This window comes from Schistocerca cancellata, chromosome 3, assembly GCF_023864275.1.
Source record: "Schistocerca cancellata isolate TAMUIC-IGC-003103 chromosome 3, iqSchCanc2.1, whole genome shotgun sequence".
In the NCBI taxonomy this organism is placed as follows: Eukaryota; Metazoa; Arthropoda; class Insecta; order Orthoptera; family Acrididae; genus Schistocerca; species Schistocerca cancellata.
This window is the reverse complement of record NC_064628.1, coordinates 169,159,022-169,181,121: the sequence shown is the minus strand read 5'-3', so window position 1 is coordinate 169,181,121 and position 22,100 is coordinate 169,159,022. Positions and strand designations below refer to the sequence as shown.

Here is a 22,100-nt window from a genome sequence, read left to right as displayed (position 1 = left end):
TTTTCAATAATTTTAAAACTGTCGTTGAAACGTTACTATTTGTTTCTCAAAACCATTGTGCCTTATTGTACATCCCCTGTCAGTTATAACTGGCAAACCACAGCAGTCATAGGCAAGTATAAGTAGCAATTATTCTGCTGTTGATGTTATATGCTAACATTCATGCTTTGACCTGCCTTTGGAAACTGACAAATTACGCTTGGAAATGATGTAGGTGTGGAGAACAATGTACTTAGGTATCCATTATAGTATTAAGGTGGTATGTTTTTTACAGCTTTTAATGTTGTAAAACTTTAATAAATAATGTATGTTTTTCTAAATATTGTTAGGAGATTTTCACATTATCTAGAATTAAGTTTTTCTGTTTATTTCTACAGGATTGAGGATGGTTGCTAGTCAACTGAAACCGATTAGCATCTATTTTTAATTACATTGTACTGTGATCAAGACTATTAAAGTTTATAATAAATAATACAGATCGCAGTCTGTCTAACTTGAGGATTCCATGTCTTACAAAATAAATCAGTATAATGAAAAACGAAAAGATCATATTAACTGTTATATTACATACTCCTACACACGTTCTCGACGAGTTTTGATGTAGACAATATTAAATGATATGAACTAACGTCGCAGATAGTACAACAACTCAAACTTGAAATTAGTTTTGGTACAAACAAATGGTTTTCTTTACTGTTATTACTTTAATTTAGTACCTTGTTTTGCTCAATAAGTATGTAATTATTAATGCATACGTATGGAAAATAGCAAAACGGAAATTAGTGGTTTCATAGGAACCTCGTTACAAAGTGTTCCCTACAGAGCATTTTCGATAAACCTAGTACAAATGACACTACCCACATTAAATGACAGAGTTTATTAAAATGTATTCCTTATCGCCTAGTACACTCAATTAAAACACTAATTAGAAATAAGCCATTGTGTTACTATTTGTTCAGTTACATTTCCATCGTAAAACCATAACAAGTTTAACCAATATTGTTGTTTACCACGGTCCTCCGTTTTACTGAAATTCGATGTCTTCACCTTTCTTCATGTCGCCGTAATCCGAACATCGTATCTCTCTCGGTCCTCTCGCTACCAGCACCAGACTCTCATTTACCCATCCCCTCGTCCAAACCCCCAACCCCCTTGACCTAAGTCCATACGGCAGGAGAAGATACCTGACAGTGCAGCCTACCTTCACCAGGGAAGTACAGTAGATTACCGTTTTTAGGAATTACTGTCCTAGACTTTCTCAATTGCTCTTGAAAACTGCCAACAGTAGTGACCTGTCAGAGTCTTATTTCGCCGTACGCACACAAGAATCTATAATTGTTATTAGATTATTGCGGTGTAAGCGCGCATTCAGGTGTCAACATAAGTATTTCTTAATTAAATAGCACATAAGCATTTCTTTCTAAATAGGTGTTTACGTAACCGGTTACTTACGCGACAGTAATTTTCATTATACACTGAGGTGACAAAAGTTGTGGGGTACCCCCTCATATCGTGTCGGACGTCATTTTGTCAGACGTAGTGCAGCAAGTCGACGTGGCATGGACTCTTCATGTCGTTGGAAATCTCCTGCGTGAATACTGAGTCATGCTGCCTGTTTAGCCGTCCATAATTGCGAAGGTGTTGCCGCTGCAGGATTTTGTGCACGAACTGGCCTCTCGATAATGTTCCATAAATGTTAGATGTGATTCATGTCGGGGACCTGGGTGGCCAAATCATTCGCTCGAATCGTCCAGTGACGTGGCACGTTATCAGCTATAAAAATTCCATCATAGACTAGGAGCACGAAGTCCATGAATGGCTGCAAATGGTCTCCAAGTAGCCGAACATAACCAGAACCCAGTCCATCCTACGTAAACACAGTCCACATCATTATGGAGCCAGCACCAGCTTGCACAGTGCTTGTTGACAACTTGGATCCCGCCTCGTGTGATGATGTTTGGTTTGTGGGGCGCTCAACTACGTGGTTATCAACGCCCATACAATTTCCCAACCTTTGCTCAGTCCAATTTCGCCACTTTCCTGGATGATGATGAAATGATGAGGACAACACAAACACCCAGTCATCTCGAGGCAGGTGAAAATCCCTGACCCCGCCGGGAATCGAACCCGGGACCCCGTGCTCGGGAAGCGAGAACGCTACCGCGAGACCACGAGCGGCGGACCGATCCCGCCTCGTGATGTGTGCACCACACTCAAAACCTACCATCTGCTCTTACTATCCGAAATCGTCATTCATCTGACCAGTCCATGGTTTTCAGTCGTCTGGGATCCAACCGATGTGGTCACGAGCCCAGGAGAGACGCTGCAGGCGATGGTTGCTGTTAGCGAAGGCACTCGCGTCCGTCATCTACTGCAATACCCCATTAACGCCAAATTTCGCCGCACTGTCGTAACTGTTACACCGATTCTTGCGGTTATTTCACGCAGTGTTGCTTGTCTGTTAGCACTGACAAGGACGCTGTTCACGGTCGTTCAGTGAAGGCCGTCGCCCACTGCATTGTCCTCAGTGAGGAGAAAATGCCTGACATTTCGTATTCTCGGCACACTCATGACACTGTGGTTCTTGGAATACTGAATTCCCTAAGGATGTCCTTAATGGAATGTCCCATGCATCTAGCTCCAACTACCATGCCGCGTTCAAAATCTGTTAATTCCCATCGTGCGCCATAATCACGTCGGGAACCTTTTCACATGAATCACCTGACTACAAATGACAGCTGCGCAAATGCACTGCCCTTTTAGACCTTGTATACACGATATTATCGCCTTCTGTAGACGTACGTATCACTGTCTCATGACTTCTGGCAGTTCAGTGTATACAGCATCCAGCTTAACTCGTGCAAACCGTATGGTCTACACATTTTTTTTCTTTTTGCTTCTCTTTACACGAATTTATATGTTGTTACGTCCCTTGCTCAAGTGTAAATCTACACTTCCTGCAAACTGCTAAATAGCTTCGTTTGATTTAGTTCACAAATTAGAACACCTTTTAAACATTTCGCACTAATTAACGCCATAGACGTATGGTCTTTTCCGAAGGCAGTTCTAATCAAAAAGCGATTCTGGCAGCTCCAGTCAGAAGTTTTTGTTAATCCTGTTTCCAAAGAAACTTCCATCCCCTCTCTCATATTTACATATTTCTAACTGAGAATTTAAATACCAGTTTTCATAGATTTTGATTTAAAAACGTTTTAAAGTAACGAAATACTTCCATAATAATTTTCATCCCCTACCGCAGTCCCTAAGGGATTTAATTACCAAAAACTTCTTTTAATGGGGACCGAGGAATCGAATACCAGTCTCCGGCGTTCGAGCTTCAGAATTGTTCTGATAGCGACATAGTTCAGAAAAGCCTTTGATGCCAACACCCTCTCATAATTTCAATTTTCTATCCTTAGCGTTTTGGGTGTGTCATGATGAAGCAGTGAACCAGTCAGGATATTTGCTTTGCAGAGTAAGATGAGCCGAGAAATAATGGTTAAGAAAAAGAAATTGAATACGATGCGCCGTTTCCGAGTTAATTAGCATTGAATCAGGCCGTTGCGCGTGCAAATCGAATGGCCCGTTAGACACTGTGTCACCAAACGTGTATTTTGTTTGGTTTTCTAAAATCGAACAAGACAGTGATACAAGAATTGGACGTGGGATGGTAGAAAGAACCGAACCAGAGCCAAAGTCTGAGTAGCCTCACGCGCTATCATCTACTCTATCAGAAGAACTGACACTAATTGTATCTGGTGTTAGGCTCGAATTTGCGCGATCTATTTCCTGATTGGCTAACTTCAATGCTAATCAACTCTTGAAAGGCGCAAGACAATGAATTTTTTTCAGAAAAATTATTTTTCAGCGCGACCCACCCTACCACAACTTAACAAACTTTTCAGACTGTTTCTGAGCAGCCTGTATAAGGGACATGGACAGCGACAGATGTTACACTCACTGTGAAGAACAAAGAGATGGCCATACTCGTATGAGACAGCGTTATCAGCAACTGATAGTGTATGAAAGGGGCCTCATTGTGGGCGTTCATTTAAATGGCTGGGCGAATCGTGGAGTATCCAGATCTGTAGAACATTCGAATGTGACAGCAGTCCCATTGATGGTCTGAGTGGGAATGATATGGCAGGCATACTCGTCGCAAAGATTGCCGTCGTTCAAGTCTCACCATCACATGGGAGGATCTCCGTATTGTACATCAGGCATATCGTAGCCGCTTCACGAGCAGGTCTGCCATCCGAGAACGAGTAATGGAGAACATGGCAGTCCCTGCAACATTCTTTATGATCCGGCACCATTGGTTGGAGACTAGCAGCAGCTGTGTTCCAGTGTCAGTATCCAGGAAATCAAGGGTCAGTTACAATACATTGGGCTAGCTTGCTTCAGGAAATAATACAATGGTTTTACGATACCCGTGCAGACTGAATCAGTGCAAGCATCCAGGCCAAAGAGGGGACAACGGCATACCGATAAGTGGGTTCATACTGCCAAGTTCTCTGTAAATTTGACTCGATATTGTATTCGCTGAAATAACATCAAATATACTCTCAGCCATCAAGTTTCGTTTCGTTCCCTCCTCTCCTTCTGGATAGTTCACTTTTCTTATCAAGCAACGTATTTCGGAGGATATTCTAATGTTGCCGTGAATCAAACATTTCTTAAACTGCAATGAATGCAGTTACAGAAGAAATGACACTGTCCGTTTAGTTTGTAGTAAGAGATTTGTTCTGGTTAATAGCTTGGTTCTTAATGTTATTAATATCATTATTATGGTGAGCTATGCTATTATAGGGTTAGTCTTCTACCTGCAGCTTGGAATAGTGGCGGTGCAGGCTCTCTTTGCCGTTAATTTCTTCCTGCACCCATTCTCTTTTGCCGTCTCTGGGTCAACGTATTTTTTGCAACGTTGTGTGACTCCCTCGCCACAGGTTACTGAACAGGGACTCCACTCTGACCATTCCGTCGTTGCGCATCCTGTAAAAAGTGTTCTTTTAATATTTTTTGTACATGAGGAGAAAATATTTCAGAAGTGTACAAAGATGTGAGAAGCATGTAGGGCAAAGGTTTTTATCGATGATTACATAGTGTACTAATTGAACATCATTCAGAAGAAGATAAACATTTTATTAGGTCTGTCGGCGAGCTTATTCGTACTTGTAGAAATAGTTTTCTGATGCTCTATATTACTTGATGTATGTTGTGGGTATACAGCAGTTTGCGCATTCCTATGCTTGCAGATAGTGCCTCGTTGTTTGAAAATTGATAGTATTTGAGGTGATAAAAAATTAGTACAGTTCAGGAGAAAAGGAACAAACAGAAAACGAAATAGAAAGTATTAACTCTTCTCGTTGAAACCATTAAGTTCGTCATTTGAAACAAGTCTTAACGGCCAAGGCCAGGCAGATAGTGCCTCGTTGTTTGAAAATTGATAGTATTTGAGGTGATAAAAAATTAGTACAGTTCAGGAGAAAAGGAACAAACAGAAAACGAAATAGAAAGTATTAACTCTTCTCGTTGAAACCATTAAGTTCGTCATTTGAAACAAGTCTTAACGGCCAAGGCCAGAACCACGACAAATCCTTGCGTCCTCACTTTAAAAGATGATTGAAAGGCCTCGCCAGTGTTTGGAGAAATTTTGTAATTCTATCTTTGTATGTTCAGTCGTCCATCCTTTCGAGCTCGAAATGGCGGCAGCCTCTACATGTCACACCTTTGCGAACTACTTTGTTTTCGCAATTGTAGCACAGGAAGTGACACGTTCTATTTGCGATGACCGCGCTATGGTCCATAACTGAACCATCAAGATAAGTAACTATTGAAGAAGTGGCCGTGTCTTTCAGCTTCTACCACAACTGAGCCACGTAAGAGTCTCTGTAGTCTCAGTACGTCGCCGCAGATTCTAGACTGTAAAATGAAAGGAGGCATATTACTATGTGTGCAGGACGTCGGCCAAGAATACTACAGCCATGTTTGTGTTGTGCTGGTGAGGGAGAAGAGGTCCGTTCAGGGATCTGAAGACTGGCTGATCGCCGGCGTGTTTGACTCTTCTTCGTCTGGAATGTGATGCCCCTTAAGGACATGTACAGTGATGCGTGGACCTCAAGTTAGGGACTCTACTTTGCTACTATATTGCAAAAGATAGCATCCCTCTTTATTGTAGAACCATTACAATATGGTTTACGATCTAAAAGTAACGGCACACTTTACCGCGAACCAAATTATCAACAGACGAACCTACGAGGGGCATTCACTAAGTGAGGCAACACATTTTTTTCTGAAAGCAGGTAGGTTTTATTCAGGATTCCAATCCACCACATTACTCTCATTACTCCCTGCTCTTCTAGATACAAAATACTATTTTGCAACATAATCTCCGTTGAATACGGCAGCCTTAAACCATATTACTGGAGGGGCCTGTATGCCCGCATGATACCACTTTACTGGTCGACCTCGGAGCCAACGTCTGGCTGCATCAGTAACCTCCCCATCACCCACGTACCGCTTCCCGTGGAGTGCATCCTGCTTTGGGCCAAACAGATGGAAGTCGGAAAGGGCGAAATACGGGCTGTAGGGTGGATGAGGAAGAACAGGTTGGCGCGACCTTGTTGCGATGATGACAGACGCTTTGCCCAACAACTCACCGTGCTTTTGTCCACTGCCTGGTCTCCGAAGACATTCTGCAAGCGTACTGAATACACCACAGTACAGTTTTATCAACAAATTCGCTCTGTAATCGTTGTCATAGTGAATGCTGTAAATATACCTGATGCTTTCTTAAATGAGAATAATTAATTGTCACTGATGTAAAAATAAAAATAAATGACCATACCCATCTACAACATATTCAACGGCTAATTCTACTTTTCACAGTTTGAATATCAGATGCTTTCTTAAATGACAATAATTAATTGTCACTGATGTAAAAATGAAAACAAACGACCTTTACCCAACTACAAGTTTAAGTTCAACGGCTAATTGAACTTTTCACAGCTTGATATCAGATGACGATTAATCTCTATGCTATTGATAAATGAATATAAAATATTTCGAGTCCCCAATATTTTGTTTTGTAAACTCACTATATATTTAAAATACCTGATAACACTGCACCTGTTCACAGCCCGATATTGTTCTATGTTCAGATCAACACTAACACGATAAATGTAAGTCCGTCAGACACTCTGTAAGATGAGTGTAAGTGTCGACCATTGCTGAAATAATTAAAGAGTCCTTTCTACACAGTATGAATAACGTCCAATATAGTACGAGCTTGGTCTAAGCAGTAATCAGTTCAACACACGTGAATTACATGCTCCACTGAAGCCCAGGCAAAATAATTCTGTTGACTGCTGCTAAGGTAGTAATAGCCCCCTCTGAGCAACAGCATGAAATACTGCTGTTGCGACCCGTCACCTCAGAAAATTTCAAAGTTTCAAAACACATACTGCTAGATCACTGCCCCTAGTAGCATAGACTCTGTATGTTCAGCTGCATCCAGCCAAGGAAAGTGGCAAGATTATCGCCGCATTTTATGTATTAGGTGTCTGTACTTCAGAAAATTCCAAGAACCCACATTAATGTGTCAGAGAAACAACCTTTCCTATTTACGAGGGGCGTTCAATAAGTAATGCGTCACTCTCTTTTCTCGGCCAGTTTTTCTTGAAAGAAATGCGGAACTCGTTGTGGGACATTGTGGAATATTCCCGGTCCAGCCTCTACAGTTTCATAAAGTTTCGATAGGTGGCATCGTTATATGTAGCATTCAAAATGGCATCTGTAATGGAGATGCGCTCCAAGCAGATATTCATAGGGCTTGCAGAATTTCTACGGAGACCAGGCACTGAACAAAAGCGTGGTGAGTGGCTGTGACCATCGCAATAGGGTCGCACAAACCTATCCGATCTCCCGCGTGCAGTCCGGCCACACACAGCTGTGACTCCTGCAATGTTGTAATGTGTGAACACTCCTCTCACTCGAGGTGATCGACGGATCACAATCAAACAACTCGCTGCTAACTGGACCCTCTGTTGGTAGTGCTGACACCTTGTCCACCAGTACTCAAAGGTGTCCACCCCCTCGGTTTCTTGCCTCTAACAGAAGACCGTAAAGAGCAGCGAAGGACCATCCGTGTGAAACTGCTTCCGCATTACGAGGCTGATCGTGACAATTTTTAGTCCAACGTCGTCACGGGCAATGAAACAACCGGAAACAAAACAGCAATCCTTGCAGTGGCGTCACACCACCAACCCTCCGAAGATAAAGTTCAGAGCCACACCCTCAGCTGATAAAGTGACGACGACGGTCTTATGGCACTCTGAAGGGCTTATTCTGTTTGATGTCCCTCCTAATGGTGCAACGATCAACTCTGAAGGATATGAAGAACGACCTCAGTGTGTTCGTCGCACACAAAAATACAACTGAACTTCTCCTCCATGACATCGCAAGGACTCACGCAAGTCTGCACACCCTAGAGGAGCTTCATTGGACTGTTATTCCTCATCCACCCCATCGCCTGGGCATCACACCTTCCGACTTTCGTCCGTTTGGCCCAAAGAAGGTTGCATCCCGCGGGGAGCTGTACGTCGGTGATGGGGAGGTTACTGGTGCAGAAAGGTGTTGACTCCGACGGCGATCAGTAGCCGTGTGCATACAGGCCCTCCCAGTAACGTGGCGTAAGGCCGTCGCGCTGAACGGAGACTGTGTTGAAAAATAGAGTTTTGTAATGAAAAGAGAGGGGAAATAATATGGTGCATTGGAATCCTGCATAAACCCAACCCTCTATAATGTCTCTTGCAGCGGTCTCTCCACGATATTTTCAGAAATTTTATAAATTATATAACTCAGTACATATCTCGAAATATCTCTTCTTATTATCTCTTCTTATCTTACCGATTATCAATGCAAAGTAGTTTCAAGCCCATGGAGCGTCCATTTACTCCATGGAATAGCTTCTCTGCTATCTGTGTTTTCTCTTATGAAAAGAATAGGGGACTTCTTGCCGATTAGTCGTGAAAGAAGGATGTATATGTATGTATTGTTGAGCTAGTCGCCATCTTGATGAGATTCTGTATGAGAAGGAATTTAATACATGAACTAAACTAAAGTAAGTGTGTTCGCGTATTATTTAACGGATTATTATTATTGACAGTGTCTGCTTACTACGCTGTGTTGCACGGGATCAGTGGGGAACGTCTGATTTACACTGGACGAACCTGCCGTTTTGTATGCTCAAGATATCCAGTTACTTCAAATAAATAGGCTAACACGGTCTTACCAGCAGATCTCCGGTCTTCCCCATGTGATCACCGAAAGTTAATAATTATTACAAATGTTTCCAGGAGATCGACTGACAATTTTCGTCGCACCGAGACTTCGAAATTGCTTCACTGCCTTATGGAATTTAAGTTAAGCCCAATTTAATCAGGATAGAACAGTATTGAACTGTGTGAATGTGATAAGCCTGCTTTGTCAATGAAAATTCCCTTAATATACGCATGTTTTTACTATCCTGATCAGTGAAGCTAAATCAGGCCGTTGTGAGAGAGGTTTTAAATTTTAGATCCAAAAGATATTAAACCTCTTTCAGAGAAAAAATTGTTTCTTTACGTACTGAACGGCGGTCGAACATATTTAAAAAATCCAATCTTGAAAACAGATGCACCGTTAGAAGCGCGCTAACAATATGTTTAAAATTAATATTGCACTTAATAATACGTTAAATAGTTCCTCCACAAATATTAGTCAAATGATGACACATTTCAATTGCAGTGATTGATTTTCAGTGTTTTCTCACGGTGTCTCAAATTGTGTTACAGTCCACACAAGTATTGCATGCAGATCTACGAACCTGCTCTTTTCACTCTTGCAATCAAAACTGACGCATCTTTAATGGCAATTTAATTACAGGTGAAGCTACGCAATATAATCAATTAAATTTGTCAATTAAACATATAAAACAAATGCTCTACATGTTGTAGGTGAAGCGTGCATAGGCTTTCCGACATATACTCCAATTACTCCAATGCTGTCGCGTACCATTTTTTGTTAATAAATGAAACTGATGTGTCTGATTAAATTGCCTTTCGCTTGTTAATTAAATAAGTAATCAAATATACAAGTATTGTATTCAACTGGTGACCTAGAAACGATGGAGAGGCTTCGTCCCCGCTGTAGCCCTCAGTGGTTCACAACCCCACAACAGGCTACAGCAGTCCACCGCCCCAAAAAAATTGTTCAAATGGCTCTGAGCACTATGGGACTTAACATCTATGGTCATCAGTCCCCTAGAACTTAGAACTACTTAAACCTAACTAACCTAAGGACAGCACACAACACCCAGTCATCACGAGGCAGAGAAAATCCCTGACCCCGCCGGGAATCGAACCCGGGAACCCGGACGTGGGAAGCGAGAACGCTACCGCACGACCATGAGCTGCGGACTATGATGTATCATGCAGCGTAACTTGCTGTGACAGTGCGAGAGAGAGACAAAGATATTGTTTATTACTCTGTGGCGGTCAGCGCTCACATAATTATTCTTAGGATATAGTTTTTTTTGTTTTGTTCTTGTTAAGAGTAATTTGAGGAGAGGAGAGCCATTCTTGTGATGTAAAAATCGACGCCATTGCGAGTTTGTGATTCATATTGTAAAATATAAGTGCATATGGAAGGAAATCAGTTAATAGAACAATAAAAATATTGTTCATTTCAAGAAGGTACGTCTTATTATACACCCAGCGATATACTGCTATTGTGATCTACTAATATCCCACAGCTGAGAACAGTTCCGACGGGAGCGTTCAGTTCTAGTGAAATAGTTCGATGTTTTCTTCGGAAAAGAAGTCACTTCATGGATCATTCAAATCCACAATAGTAACTGGACATTTCTCAGAACTGAAAGCAATCTGATTGCTATGCAACAGAGCCCCGAAGAATATTTCTCCGTACTTTGGTTACCACTTTCAGCTCAACACGGTATCTGCAGCATCTGGAGCAGATTTCTACAACAGCGGAAGAGTGTAATCGCTATCAGTTTCACACACCGCCCTGTGTACGCTGTATGTATTTACCCACAACAGTGAACAAACAGTTACTCACACACATAGAAGTCAATACTAGGTGGTGTGGAGAACCATTTCAGTATAAAGGCCCTGTAGAGCTAAATAGTAATTAGCCTAGTAATAATAGGAGTCTTTATAAATGGCGACCGTGACAGGACACGATCCTGATACAACACTCATAGTGAACATGAAATATAACCATGTTAGTAATTTAGTAATTAATGTTTCATTGTGTGTATATATGTCTAGTTTTATAGAGTAACTACATTATGGTCCTTTGTATGTTTCATGCTAACTGAACGTGCGGGAGTATCTTGTGAAGAGAACGAGTACGCCGTCCCAGCAGCCGAGCAGAAACTTCAAAAAGGCCAGAACATTTGAATTACTAGCTTTCTTGAGCATTTATGCATTTAGTTACCTTTCAGCTATTAATTTTCTAAGTATAAATAGTGTTGCTATATTACTTTTACTAGAATTCCTGTATTTCAGTAGATATAGTAAGACAATATTTTATGTGTTATCTATGTACTGTGTTTGTGTCACATTGTAAAGTGTACATTGACAGCATTAGGACATTAACGTTTTTTTGCATGTGTAAAAGTTCAATAGTCACTTTTGTAGGACTTATTTAGAGGAGAAACTGTCAATTGCTCATTTACATGGTGGTAACTAGATCTATGTTCAAAGGCAATAAGCAAGCACGCATCACAATGCCACAAAATGAATTAAATAGTGTGAATGCATCGTCAACTAGTGCCACAGAATTTAATACCGCCGTAGTTAGAGATATGTCGATTACGGCTGAGCAACCAGCAATAATTAATGCGCTCACGCCGTCGACACAAACGGTTGCTAGTTCCGACATTCATATGTCGAAAGAAGTCCAGAGAAATATGCAGCAACCAACAAACAACATGAATTTTATCTCTGACACAGACGCGTGCGAAAACGAAATGACTGTACCGAAAATTGTGTCGGTACAATCCTCATTAAGCCCAGTGCAATCGCCAATTGCTGAGAATACCGATTTGTTATCCCAGCTGATGTCAAGTTTGACTGTCATAACACAAGGGATTAAGGCATTGGAAACATCGCAATCTAATTTTGCAAACGACGTGAATCGTAGATTCCAAGTATTGGAGAGTGCGCAATTTAATTTGGCTCAGGAGCAATCTAATAAACTAAAAGAAATAAATGATAAGATTACTGAAAAATTCCAGAGTTTGGAAACAAAGCAGAGTCACTTGATTACCAGTCAGGCACAACTCATAGTTACACAAGAACAACAGTATCAGGAATTAACAAACAAATACAAAGACATCTTATGTCGTCAAGATACACTAAATCATCAAGTGCAGGAAGTTATTCATGTACAGAACACTATTGCGCAAGACGTGAATACAATTAAGCACGATAACGAGCAAGCTGTCATTGAGCTTACTCGGAGGATAGACACTCTCAGTCTCGAAGGCGAGAAACACATAGAGAAACTTTTCAATGAACATAAGATCGCATTCTCTAAGGACATTGAAGATTGGGCGAAAGAGCAAACCGAGACAGTGCGAAATTATGTTGACAAAACCTTGAAAGAAACGGTTTCTAACGTGCAAGTTAACAACGAAGCTGCACAAGAACAACTTAAGGTAGAAGTTAAAGAGATTAAGGAGAATATAGGAGATGAATTTCCTGCTTGGAAAGCAAAGATAGAAAATACATTAAAAGCATGCCAGCAAGGTCTAGTTAATACTAGAGGGGCACATACTACTTGCAGTTTATCAAAGGCAGACATTATTCCTGATGAAACCAGTGAAACCGAATCCATGCAACAATATCCATGTATTGGTGCATATTTACGTAATCAACCAGAAAAAAATTATCGAGATTATCATTCGCCGCGAAGTAGCCACCAGAATACACCTGTGACCATGAATGAAGAAAAAATGCTTAAATATCGTCAATTCCAGATATTTATTCCCGAAAGGAAGTCGATCAATCCCGTGGTATTTATCAAGCAATTTAAAGGGATATTGCCGCAAATGTGGACTGAGCAACAAAAAATTATGTACGTTGCAGGATTCATACATGGAGATGGATCGATGTGGGCGTCAGAAGCATCCGATTGGTGTCAAGATTATGACCAATTTGAACGCGCTTTCTTGCACAAATACTGGAATAAGGGAGTACAAGAAAGACTACGTAAGGAAGTTTTTGACCCACAACCTTTTTCTTTCAAAAATGGATCTTTAAGAAAGTATTTCGAGAAGTATATAAATAAAAGTAAATACTGGAATGAACCAATCCCGACGCAGGATATCATTCGAATATTAAAGGGCAAACTTCCACTTGAAGTTAAGGAAAAACTTCTACATGTGCCTGAACAACATGTGGAACATTTTCTAGCCACATTGGATTCAATAGACATTCTGTTCGAAGAATCACGTGTGCGCTATAACCAGCCAAGTTACCAACCTAACAAATATAATAGTAACAACAAACAGTATGGAAACAAACCTTTTGCACACAATTCACCAAACCCACAGGTGAATTATTTCCAGAAAAACGTGAAATTTGGTAACGAAAATCCCGACCAGTGTAATCATGACCAACAATGTGAACAAACATATAAACGGAAATGGAGGAAGAATAATAAGAAGAGGAAAGGATACTATCAAGAAGGGAATTATCAGCAAAAACGCCGATATCAGCAACCAACCCAAGAATATCACAACCAACCACAAACTTCAGGTTGGATACCAAATGATTATGCAAATGAATGGAGAAATCAACCACCAATAATAACCGACGTAACGGAGCAGAGATCTACTAATAATGGACGATCGTCAAACTAAACTCGACTGTCAGAAGCCCCGACGGTGCAGTCGAGGAAGTTTTCAGGGGCGAAAATTCAAGCGTCAATTTCTTTCGGTACAATGATGGCAAATTATTAATAGAAGAACATCAGAAAGATATGATGCCTTGTCAAGAGGAACATATCACTGAACCTGTTGCGAAAATTCAGGCGGCAATTGAAGGCATTACTGTGCAAATTACTTTAGATACAGGAGCAGCAGTAAATGTCGTTTCTGAGAAGTTATTTCAAAGAATACTCCAGAAAGCAAATCCACCGGTTTTTCCTGTTCAATGTTGTAGAATTGTAGGTCCTACTGGTCATAAGTCTTCTCAGGTTAAAGTGCAGACTCAACTCCAGTTAGATATAGGAAATGTAGCTATAAATTGCACGTTCCTTGTAATAGAAAAATTGGTTGAGGACTGTATCCTGGGTATAGATGAATTTAGAGAGAGAAATTGGCATATCGATTTTTCTCTAGGCCGTACCAGTTTTACAATAATGGATCAGAAACATCAAGTGAATCTTCTCAGGGAATATAGTACCCATGGAAAGTATTGTCAGGGACGAAAGCTGCAAATAAAGTGGATACATAGCAAACCTGTACGGTATTACCAAATTAATTACTTGCAACCAGTTTTAAACCCTGAAGATACGGTATATGAAAAGGTACAAGAACCTGAATATTTGCAACAACACCAAAGAAAGCAATTATATGATCTTCTACAGGAACATCATGAAGTCTTTCAAGAAAGACCTGGTGTAATCAAGGGATACACATGTCATTTAGATGTGATACCACACCAAGTTTTCTGCCGTATTTCTTATCCAGTACCGTGGCACCAACGAAAGGCAGTTGATGCGGAAATCCACCAGATGCTTGAATGGGATCTGATCGAACCTTCGACGAGTCCATACTGTAGTCCGCTTCATGTTGTCTCGAAAAAGGGAGGAAAAGTTCGTCTCGTGCTAGACGCACGGCAGATAAATAAGATTATCGTGCCCGTGCGAACTCATCCGGAAAATATCGATGAGCTAATTCAAAAGTTCGAGGGGATGAAATACTTAACAAATATTGATTTGAGAAGTTCATTTTGGCAGGTGGCTCTAGACGAACCATCAAAAAAGTACACCGCATTTGTACATGCAGGTAGAAGCTATCAATTTAAGGTTTTACCTTTCGGGTTAAACGTGAGCTCAGGAGTTTTTATAAATGCTCTAGATTATGCATTGGGACCTGCACTTCGAAGCAATTTAACTTTGTTTGTGGACGACATGCTCATAGCTACGACCACATGGGAGGAGCACGTTGATTTATTGAGAAGAGTGTTAGAACGTTTCAAGGAAGCAGGCATAACCGCAAATCTGCAAAAGTCCCACTTTGCTCGAGATAAAATCAAATTTTTGGGTCATCTTATAAATGGAAAAGGCATCTTACAGGACTCCGAGAAACTAAAGGCAATCAAAAACTTTCCACTTCCAACAACAAAAAAGCAGTTAAAGGGCTTCCTCGGAGTTGTCTCTTTCTTCAGGCGTTTCATTCACGACCACTCTATTAACGCAGAACCGTTGTACAGCTTGTTGCGCAAAAATAGTCCGTGGGTGTGGACGCAACAATGTCAGAATGCATTTGAAGCAATAAAACATGCCTTAGTCAATTCACAAATATTATATCATCCAGATATGAGCCAAGAATTCGGTTTAATGGCAGATGCTTCGGAAATTGGAATAGGTTCATGCCTCTTCCAAGTAAGGATGATAGACAGAAAATCAACTTTCTGTCCAATAGCCTTTGCTAGCCGACTCTTAACTGCTTGTGAAAGAACATATACGACTACCGAAAGGGAAGCATTGGCCGTAGTCTGGTCATTTAAGAAATTTTACTATTACTTATATGGAGCGAAGACAACAGTATACTGTGACCACAAAGCGATAAGTTTTTTGCAAACATGTAAATTATTACATCCAAGATTAGCAAGATGGACGCTCTCACTCCAAGAGTTTCAATTTGAAATTAAATACCTAAGCGGACAGGATAATTTCATCGCTGATGCACTGTCTAGAATGCCAGATGGAGATTTGTCAACTATCAACATCACGGACAATCCGTCCGAATTTAATGTTCTTATAATGACTGATAGAATATATAGGAAACATTTTCTTGACATGTGTAAGAACATGGAAAAACTGCAGAATGAAGATCCTCGTTGGCATTCAATAAAGGAAACTTTAGCAAAGCCTGGAAACGATGATCTGAAGAGACTGTACAAAGTTGAGAACGACGTCTTATTCTTCAAAGGGCATCTTGATTCAGATAATTGGAAGGTGTGTATTCCCGAGAAGAATGAGAATGACTTAATTTTGCACACGCACATCACTTGGGGACATTTTGGAGTATTAAAGTGTGCTCGGAAGATTCAAGCATATTGCTACTTCCCAAACATTCGCAGGAAAGTGCACAGACAGTTAAGGAAATGTAAAATTTGTCAGCTAGCCAAACCAGGAAATTTTTGTGTGAAAGATTTCCTACATCCTATTATACCCACTAAACCGCTGTCAATCATTTCGGTCGACGTCTGTGGTCCTCTACCATCATCAAAGGGAGGATGCAAATATATTGTAGCTTTTCTTGATATATTTACTAAGTATGTCAAACTTTATCCATTAAAATCAGCTACTGCTGCATCCATAGCCAAGAAGCTGGTCAAGGATTATATAGTCAAGGTTGGCAAACCAGAGGCTATTCTTTCTGACAATGGGTCAATGTTCACTGGATTTCGTTGGAGGCAAACATTAGCCAGTTGTGATATAAAACAAATTCTAACATCAGTGTACCACCCTTCGGCGAATCCCGTGGAACGAATTTTTCGTGAATTAAACCGGTTCATGAGAACATATTGCCACAACCAGCAACCCAAATGGATCGATTATCTTCACGATTTTCAGGAAATTGTAAACAATATGCCACATACTACGACGGAATACACCCCATACGAACTGATGTTTGGAAAACAGGAACAGAATGACTGGATTCGACCAATTCCTAAAGTAGCTATTAACAAAATAGACCTACAAAATAAAGTACGACAATCCTTACTTAATATAATGGACAAGGCAAGAAAAAGGAAAATATATTTTGACAATCGACTTGGAAAAATAAAAACATATAAAGTGAAAGACCAAGTTTTAGTAAAAACTCATCCTAAGGCTTCACTTATACAGAGGAAGAACACAAAATGGCAATTACTGTATCAAGGACCATTTGTGATTACCAAAATACCCCATCCGGGAACTTATGTTTTGAAGGATGTGAAGAATGGAAGGGTGAAAGGAATGTATCCTCATCACTTGTTAAAGCAATTTCATGATGACTGAAGATTCTGAAGATTGAAAATACTATTCTTATCAAATAATATTGATTACAAAATTTTCATTAAACCTATGAATCATACTTAGGATAGTTTCTTTTTTTTTTTGCAATTTAGTAGTTAGTTTTTCTTTTCAGGCATAATGTACGAGAGATATGCTGGCATTATGTATTTGTTTTCCACTGTAAAGATAAGTTTTCTTTTCAGTATACAGAGAATTTAGCTATAGTATGAATGATTTCTTTTAAAATTTTTTTAATTTTTATTTAGTTGATAGTAACTTCAATCAGGTTTCACAATGCATAATGACCATGGGTTAGTAACTCAAATGAATCTGGTCTATGGCAAGATATTTTTTTCTTATGTCAATTTAACAATCTCAATGTATGTTTGTATTTGTTTTTTTTTCACTCGCTGAGCTGAAGTCATGCTGTTCGGAAGGGGTAACCCGTTCTCAGTTTTAAAAGGACGCATATCACTTTGTTTCAATCTTTTGTGATGAACATTGTCTTTAGAATTGTACTATTGTTGTAACATACCTGTGTATGTAAATTATGTTGTATCAATTGTTGCTCGCGAAGTTACCAACTGAGCGAATGCCTTTCAGTTACAAGCACATCAACAAGTGTTAAAGTCCATCTGAAGGATGACGAGCATAAGTTGACACGGCAGCTCCAGTTGGATTTGTGTATACTGCATTCTAGGGTTGTTGATAGAAATGAAGAACACCTTACGACTTCCGAATATTTCGAATTCAGGACAGAGAATTAGAAAGAACTTTAATCTTAGATTCTATTTCAGCTCAGCATAGATCAAACACCTTTTCCACGGAACTTACACTGACTCTTATTTTCATGTTAACCATATGCGGAAAACCATAATACCCACGAGGAGACAGTGAAATGGGAATAGAATGCAATCAGTTACCCGGAGATGACTGATAGAAGGGAATCGTAGATGGACGTAAATCAACGCGTCGACGGTTCACCTCAAGACACAGAAGATTAACAGTGTTGTGTTTCTTTTGTGAACAGTGTTTAAAAAATCCATATTGTAAATATTTTTTTTATTTTCCATTGTAATTCAATTAATTATCTTTGCAAATGAGAAATACGAGGATGGTAAATCTACCCCGAGGTTTTCCTTGGTTTTCCTTTGTGGGGCTTGGCCGAATGGCTAGATTATCCGTTTGAGACATCCCAAGGCGAGTGACAGAAGCTTTGAGTGATGATGAAAAAGGTTTCTGATCACATCTCATGCCATCCTCGACAAATGAATAAAAGCAGCATGTAAGCTATGCATATATGCTGCATCAGGAATTCAGAACAGCCTTTGTCAGCAGTATATGCACCAAATCTATAATTTACATTTAGATAGTCATTCACTAATACCAAATATCATAAGAAATACAGTGGACATTAATACTCTAGTGGACTTTAATACAGCGTCATAAACAATCATCGATATAGTGTTGTGTGAACGCTCGTGTTTGTTTTTGCCCAAAAACGTTCGTCCACAAGAGGGGCATATATGATGTATCATGCAGCGTAACTTGCTGTGACAGTGCGAGAGAGAGACAAAGATATTGTTTATTACTCTGTGGCGGTCAGCGCTCACATAATTATTCTTAGGATATAGTTTTTTTTGTTTTGTTCTTGTTAAGAGTAATTTGAGGAGAGGAGAGCCATTCTTGTGATGTAAAAATCGACGCCATTGCGAGTTTGTGATTCATATTGTAAAATATAAGTGCATATGGAAGGAAATCAGTTAATAGAACAATAAAAATATTGTTCATTTCAAGAAGGTACGTCTTATTATACACCCAGCGATATACTGCTATTGTGATCTACTAATATCCCACAGCTGAGAACAGTTCCGACGGGAGCGTTCAGTTCTAGTGAAATAGTTCGATGTTTTCTTCGGAAAAGAAGTCACTTCATGGATCATTCAAATCCACAATAGTAACTGGACATTTCTCAGAACTGAAAGCAATCTGATTGCTATGCAACAGAGCCCCGAAGAATATTTCTCCGTACTTTGGTTACCACTTTCAGCTCAACACGGTATCTGCAGCATCTGGAGCAGATTTCTACAACAGCGGAAGAGTGTAATCGCTATCAGTTTCACACACCGCCCTGTGTACGCTGTATGTATTTACCCACAACAGTGAACAAACAGTTACTCACACACATAGAAGTCAATACTAGGTGGTGTGGAGAACCATTTCAGTATAAAGGCCCTGTAGAGCTAAATAGTAATTAGCCTAGTAATAATAGGAGTCTTTATAGGACCCACCGCCCCACACCGAACCCAGGATTATTGTGCGGTTCGGCCCCAGTGACCCCCCCCCCCCCCCCCGACAACGTCTCACACCAAACGAGTGTAACCCCAAATGTTTGCTGGGTAGTGTAATTATGGTGTACGCATACGTGGAAACAGTGTTTGCGCAACAATCGTCGACATAGTGCAACTGAGGCGGAATAAGAGGAGCCAGCCGCATTTGCCGAGGCAGATGGAAAACCTCGTTAAAAACCATCCACAGACTGGCCGGCAAACCGGAACTCGACACTAATCCGCCGGGCAGATTCGTGCCGGGGACCGGTATGCCTGCCCGCCTGGAAAGCAATGTGTTAGACCGCACGGGTAACCGGGCGGGCTAACATGTAAGCAACTCAAGCGATATATATAGATAAGTGCTTTAACCTGAAGGGTCGATCTCTTTTCTCGATACATACTCACAACTGTTATTAAAGACATATACTGAAAATGCATTACAGAGACCTTTTAGGCTCTTGGACTATCTGAATTATCTCTCTCTCCTCTTGAAGATGATGCGTCGTGCTTCACTGGAAGTACTGTGGTTTGTGTTGAACATGCGCAATGTCGATAAACACTATATAGTCCTTTGTGCGTGTTCCTAGGGCGGACATGAGGTCAAATCTGGTATCGTGTTCTCAAAGCCCCGCTTGTGCCACCATGTCTCAAATGGTTCAAATGGCTCTGAGCACTATGGGACTCAACTGCTGAGGTCATTAGTCCCCTAGAACTTAGAACTAGTTAAACCTAACTAACCTAAGGACATCACAAACAGCCATGCCCGAGGCAGGATTCGAACCTGCGACCGTAGCGGTCTTGCGGTTCCAGACTGCAGCGCCTTTAACCGCACGGCCACTTCGGCCGGCCACCATGTCTCCTGCGAGCTCCCAGTGTCCCACCGGCGAGCCTCTGTGCTAGAACTAAATGACAATCACGACCAAAACCAGTCACCTCTGATCTCTTTATAGTATGTCGTGATACAACTGAACTGTACGGGCGAAACACTAAATCCTTTCTTATATTCTTTCCAAGTAGAGTACTTCACTGTCGGCCTCGGATTCTTAATTTTTCCTCTTCTTTCTTGTACATGCTGTATGTTATTCGCCTACCCCCAAAGTTATTACATATTTAGTTGAGAAGTTAGTGCATCTTGATCCATTTTACATTGACAGACGCGTTCTCTAAGTCGATAAACCCTCTGACAGAGTTTTGATTTTTCATAAATCTTTCTTCCGTTATCGAGTACATCGACAGAACTACCTCTCTGGTGTCTTTTCCTGTGCTAAATCGAAACTGAGCATCATATAGTAGAATCTCAATTTTCTTTTTCGTCCTTCTAATATTATTCTGATCAGCAAATTGGATGCAAGTCTGTCTTCGGAATTGTGTGGATCACATTTTTCCGAACGTCTATGGTATGTCTCCAGATTTGTAGATTCTACACACCAACTACTATAGTCATTTGTCTGCTATTTCCCAAAATTATTTTAGAAAAATATTATGATTGCAAGGTAATACAGGCTGGGAGATCCTCGTCTGGTTTCTGACATCACTTCGTCGACTTGCGCGTCGGTGTAGATGAGATGAAATGATGAGGGAATTCCGAAGTCCTGTTATGTATGCGTTCCACCTTGTTTCATCCCAAGTCTTCCATAATTCTGTTACACGCTGACTCAAATACTGGAACCTCTGTGTCTTCCATCTCGACTCTCATTTCTTCTTCTGCCAACCCATCAGACAGTTCCTCCCCATCACAGAGCCTTTAGTGTACCCTTTCCACCTATCCGTTTTCTGAAATCCCCGTGTGGAATTCCTCGTACATTCCTAGTGTTGACGCCTTTGCTTTTAACTTTACCGAAGTTTGTTTCGACGTTTCTGAAAGCTGCCCAGTCTTTCCAACGATCAATACTTTCTTTCTGCAGCCATTTCCCCTTGGCTTCCCTGCACTTCTTATTTATTTAATTCCTAAGTGAACATTGACCTTGCCGTTGGTGGGGGGGGGGGGGGGGCGCTTGCGTGCCTCAGCGATACAGATAGCCGTACCTTAGGTGCAACCACAACGGAGGGGAATCTGTTGAGAGGCCACACAAACGTGTGGTTCCGGAAGAGGGGGCAGCGACCTTTTCAGTAGTTGCAGGGCAACAGTCTGGATGAGTGACTGATTTGGCCTTGTAACATCAACGAAAACGGCCTTACTGTGCTGGTACTGTGAACGGCTGTAAGCAAGGGGAAACTAAAGCTGTAATTTCTTCCGAGGGCATGCAGCTTTACTGTATGGTTAAATGATGATTGCGTCCTCTTGGGTAAAATATTCCGGAGGTAAAATAGTACCCCATTCGGATCTACGGGCGGAGATTACTCATGAGGATGTCGTTATCGGGAGAAAGAAAACTGGCATTCTACAAATCGGAGCGTGGAATGTCAGATCCCTTAATCGGGCAGGTAGGTTAGAAAATTTAAAAAGGGAAATGGATAGCTTAAAGTTAGATA

The 22,100-nt window shown here is 40.7% G+C and overlaps 1 protein-coding gene across 1 annotated transcript in view; it reads right to left on the bottom strand.

Moving 5' to 3' along the window:
• Nucleotides 1-22,100, bottom strand: part of LOC126174798 (spondin-1-like) — a 205,866-nt gene that overhangs the window by 66,305 nt on the left and 117,461 nt on the right. Inside the window, exon 9 of the mRNA XM_049921169.1 lies at nt 4,824-4,992. Coding sequence (XP_049777126.1) covers nt 4,824-4,992 — 169 coding nt within the window. The remainder of the gene's footprint in view (nt 1-4,823; nt 4,993-22,100) is intronic.